Below are 5,217 nucleotides of genomic sequence, written 5' to 3'. Positions count from 1 at the left end.
TCCTCTTCATATGTCATATAGCAGTCTCTGCTAAAGAAAGTTATTTGGCTCTCTCTTCAAGATCATGTATGCTCCAGTTGATAGTACTCTACGCTCTGAGGCCATGTTGATTGTCAGACCAGAGGATTTCAGGGACTCAGCATTGCTCTCCATGACCCCATTGACACAACTCAGAGGGTTGGCCCCAAGAGAGTTGAGGTGGAAAAATGGCTGATGAACCAGGATTGAGGGCCTATATCCCTGCTGGTCTCATTAAACCAATCTATAGACACTGAATTGGCTGCCTGAAACTATTATCTGGAATCATGTACTTCCCCCAGTGCCACAGTCTGACTGGGCACAAAATAACCCAGCCACCACAAAGCCTTGTAGATTCAAACAGCAAATCTTTATTTCCAACTCTCACTGACACTCTACACACACTTCCCGGAAACACCCTGCCTCTACCCAGCTTCTGACACCAATTCTCTCAGAACCCCTGGAGAACTCAAAGGGAACTCCAAAGGAGCTGGCACCTGAGGCAGCAGGATATGCCCTAATCCCAGCAGGATCCACCCTAATCCTGGAGCCACCCTATTCCCAGCAGGATCCACCCTAAACCAAGAGCCACCCTAATCCCTGAGCAGGGTCACCTTTCAACCCAAAATGCCATGAGTCATTTCTACTTGGCTATGGCTCTCAGCACCCCAGCTAGATGGTCATGAGTATGGAATTGACATCATAATCCTCACTTTTCACTCTATCCTGGCCAACTCGTTTTTCTAGATTGATGACGTTCTAATCCCTCCTGAGATTTCCTATTCTAATTGTCTCTTTGTTATAATGGTCATATTTTAAAAGTAGGGTGAATAAAGGAAAACCAATGTCAACCTCTTCTGGCAGACTTAGGGCTCCCTTATTAAATTGATGTTATTGTTATTTTTCAGAATTGATAAATATGGGTGCCACTGGGTCCATTTACACGACAGTGTTCATGAAACTAAAAGATGAAAGCAAAGTTTCAGGGTTCAATAACACGTTGAGGGACCAATCCAAAGTTTTCCATGATCTGAAGGGTACTGCTGCCTCAGTAATAAGGCACAGAGAAGGCATGGTCATGTGTAGTGTAACAGGTGAATGTCACAGAGCTATGGAAGAGTCAGAGTATTCTTGAGAATGGAGCTATGGGATCACAAAAGTGAAAAGTGAGCCAGTCATCGGTCCATAATATCCAACCTGAAAGATCCCACCACACATCTGGCCTCTAGATCCTGCAACACTTCTCTGAGACTTTCTGTTTTCCAAGTTCAACATTACAGCATATCATGATAAGTATATAATTCAGTATGATAAAAGACTTCTCTGACCACTCATCCATACATTTTCCCAGGAGCATTTGGAAACCATATATTTCTATCAAATATAAAGATAGCCCAAGATTCTGATTCAAGGATTGTGGTTTTGAAATCCATTTTCTTTGATTTGTCAGCTGGTTTCTATGTTTCCTTCAGCTGTTGAAATTCAGGTGTTTCAGTTGTTTATAACTAATTGTTAGGTTATAAGTTAAATCACAGAAATGTATTTGTTCATGCTGATACTGCCTGGTTCCTTGTGCACGAAGTTTCAGTACCTTCAAATTCAATAAAAAGTCTCAAAAGTTGTAACCCACGAAAATTTTAGAACCCTTCTGTCGAATCCATTGAAAAAGAGGTCATCCTGAAAATATCGTTGACTTCATTTCTTCTAAAGCTAGGACAGTAAAAGGATATAAAATTTTTCTTTCAGTATGAATAAAAATTTAACTCATTTTATTTAATGCTTTAGTGAAAAAACGATATATATATATATACACATATAAACACACACACACACACACCACACATATACACATACATACATAAACACACATTTTAGCTGCAGTTGCACACAATACCTTTATTTTATTTATTTATTTTATGTGGTGCTGAGGATTGAACCCAATGCCTTGCCTTTGCCAGGCGAGCGCTCTCTTGCTGAGCCCCAACGCCAGCCCCCAAACCGATTTTTCACTAAAGAACTCGTGATAATAATATGATGATAACACGCCTTACTTATGTTTTCAAATTTCTTCAAGGCCATCCCATTGAAAACGAAATCGCTGAAAAATACTAAAAGCATCCCTAGAGAGCGCTGTCTCCCTCCTGGGGCTCTAGGGAAAGGGCACTTCTCCAGCTCCCCTGCACTGGTCCGCAATTCTGGTCCTTCCTGGTCCGCAGAACTGTCTCCGTCTTTCCCCTTCTCCAAGTGCTGCGGGCACTTCTCCAAACACACGTAATCTCTATAGTCACAAACCGAAAGACGTCTAGTCCTCAAAACGCTGAAAAAATGTTTAGTCAAAGAAAAAACAAAATCCCCTTCCGCTGACACACACTTCACCCCAGAGGGAAAGCCCCAAGGGTAGAGCAATATTGAGAATGGGTAACATTTGCACTTGCACCCAAGAAAGATCTTCGTCCCCAAAGTGCGGGTAAAGTGTCCACCTAACTTCCGACAGAGAGAGCCTTGTGGAGTATTTAAGGGGCAGCAAGTTGACAGGCAAGCCAGGGTGTTTCCCTCCAACTACAGAGGGCAACTGGAAACTGAAAGCCCCAAACATCTCCCAATCACGGGCCAAGGAGGCAGAAAAGCCTGACGCTGCCTCTTGTGCAGTTTCACTTCTTAGTGGTGCCCAAGCGCCGCCCAGAGGCTGGAAAGTGCATTACTGAAACCCAAGTCGTCCAGATCTATCACCTACATTTACAAAAAAATCTTTGGAGGTATGAATGAATCTTAGGCACTACAGTGTTTCTGGTACTCCAAAACTCTACCCTTCCTGGAAACAAAAATATCCCCTTGCAAATCCTTAGAGCAAGGATATTGTTTACAATGTGAAGATAAATGAACTGAATAATTATTAGAGACATCTAAAATTCAAAAATACAAAATTAGTCATCAGTCATCAATTAGGATGAAGAATTGTACTAGGATTTCTGCCAGGATTTCTGTGTGATGTAGCACAACCCTCTGAAACTCTGCAACCCACAGTTTTCTTACAAATATGATGGGTTCAAAATATTAGAAGCTTTATGAACACTGAACAAACACTTGCATTTCAAATGGCACAATACATTATTGACTGAAGATTTCAAATTAGGAAGATATTTTCTGAGTTTTGTTTTTCTTTCTTTCTGTTTTTTTTTTTAATCCAAGGACTGAACCCCACATCTGAGCAGGAACAGATTAAGGTTTTATCATGAGATTGGAGTCATTCAGTCATACTCTCAGGCTCCATTTCTTTTCCAAACATTTACTTTTTGGTTGCAGTTGGGCACAATAGCTTTATATTTATTTATTTATTTATTTATTTATTTTTATGTGGTGCTGAGGATGGAGCCCACCGCCTCACACCTGCTAGGCAAGTGCTCTACCACTGAGGCAGAACCCCAGCCCTCGCAGGCTCCATTTCTAATTCTGTTGCACTTGCTGTTTCTGCCCTATCTTCAGATACTTCCAAATGTCTTACACGAGTTAAAGTCATGTCAATAATTTTGTAAAATACACAACAAAATTGAGCTACTGTAGAGATTAAAAATTATTTTTTATTTTATTTTAATAATTTTCTCATATCATGCAAAGTACTAAAAATCATTGCAAAGAAAACAATCTAACATTATTTCATCCCTTTAAGAAAGGTTTTATAATCGCATTGGAGGATCAGATTATCTCAGTTTTATAATATATTTTGAAAATTTATAGTCACTGTAATTTATCATATCACAATTAACTTAAAGTGAATGAAGTCATTACAAATACAGATATAAAGATCATTTAAATTTCAAAAAATTTAAAGTGTAACAGCTTAAATATTGTCATTTATAACCTATATTGAATAAAAAACATATGTTCATAATTTTGATATACACAGATATAGATACGCTACCTATACAAATATGAAGGATAAATATCCTAAGTGAAATTTAATGACATTTTCAATAAGAAATAAATTTGTAAAAAGGCTCTGATAGGAAAGGGTAACATTGGACGTGGAGGCAATAATGAAAACTAGAATGGTTTAGAAACATTGCTGAAAACCAAAGTAGAGAATGTATAAAGGAAAGCAAAAACAAAAGGCACTGGCATTCATAAAATCGCACTACTGTGTTCTCTCTTTTAGGTATCCACACAAAGCAAGGTCTTCAGAGACCCTGGAGCAAGGACTGAGCATCACCCATCTCAGACAGCCCAGCAGCATCTGCAAGATCCCCAATGGCCTTGCCCTTGGCTTTCCTGCTGGCCCTGGTGGTGCTCAGCTGCAAGAACACCTGCTCTCTGGGCTGTGACCTGCCTCAGATACACAACCTGGGTCTTGAAACTCCTGAGAAAAATGAGGAGGGGGCACTGACTCTCCTGCAAAAAATGAGGAGAATTCCCACTTTCTGCTGCCTGAACGACAGAAAGGACTTTGCCTTCCCCCAGAAGCTGTTGGAGGGTGAGAAGGTGCCGAGGGCTCAAGCTGTTGCTGTGCTCCAGGAGATGACCCACCAGATCTTCCGCCTTTTCGGCACCCAGGAGGCCTTTGCTGCTTGGGACAAGACCCTCCTGGACACCTTCCTCAGTGGCCTCCATCAGCACTTGGAAGACCTGAAAGCCTGTGTGACCCACCAGGTGAGGCGGCAAAAAGCTCTCGGAATAACTGTTAGAAAATACTTCCGCAGGATCACTGATTACCTGAAGGAGAATGAATACCTGCCTTGTGCCTGGGAGATGGTCAGAACAGAAATCATGAAATTCTTGTCTTCTTCACCTAAGTTATATGAAAGACTAAGGAGCATGGAACGAGACCTGGTCCAGCAGGGAAATGCTTCTCCCTGATGAACACACCTTGCCACACTCGCACAAGTTCTGCCATTTCAAAAACTCTCATGGCTCCTTGTGACAAGAATTCACTCCATTCATTGTATGTTTTCAGTCAATGATGCGTTTCTATAGGCACCAGTCCCTTACCTGCCTGCAGATGTATTTATCTATTTAAATATTCATTTAATTAACTATTCATAAGATTTAATTTATTTTGTTCATATACTATGTATACCTTTAGAGTATGATTAATAAAACAAAGCATTTTTATATAGTCAATTTAGTTTGCTTTCTTCATTGCAATTTTACTGTAGAAACTTCTTAAGTTTTGAAACTCCTTATATTCTTGGATATGGATGAGGG

At 40.3% G+C, this 5,217-nt stretch overlaps 1 protein-coding gene across 1 annotated transcript; it reads left to right on the top strand.

Annotated features, from left to right (window-relative positions):
• Positions 1 to 4,263: 4,263 nt before the first annotated feature.
• On the top strand, positions 4,264 to 4,869 carry LOC107156485 (interferon alpha-5-like). The gene has a single exon (XM_015502559.1). It carries the CDS (start codon positions 4,264 to 4,266, stop codon positions 4,867 to 4,869), a length of 606 nt encoding a protein of 201 aa, XP_015358045.1.
• Positions 4,870 to 5,217: the final 348 nt, after the last annotated feature.

This window comes from Marmota marmota, unplaced genomic scaffold (genome assembly GCF_001458135.2).
Source record: "Marmota marmota marmota unplaced genomic scaffold, marMar, whole genome shotgun sequence".
In the NCBI taxonomy this organism is placed as follows: Eukaryota; Metazoa; Chordata; class Mammalia; order Rodentia; family Sciuridae; genus Marmota; species Marmota marmota.
Note: the sequence above shows the minus strand (reverse complement) of the source record. Positions and strands in the feature narration are given on the sequence as shown.

Coding starts and splice junctions, on each gene's coding strand:
- LOC107156485 (XM_015502559.1), top strand. CDS start 4,264: ATGGCCTTGCCCTTGGCTTTCCTGCTGGCCCTGGTGGTGCTCAGCTGC.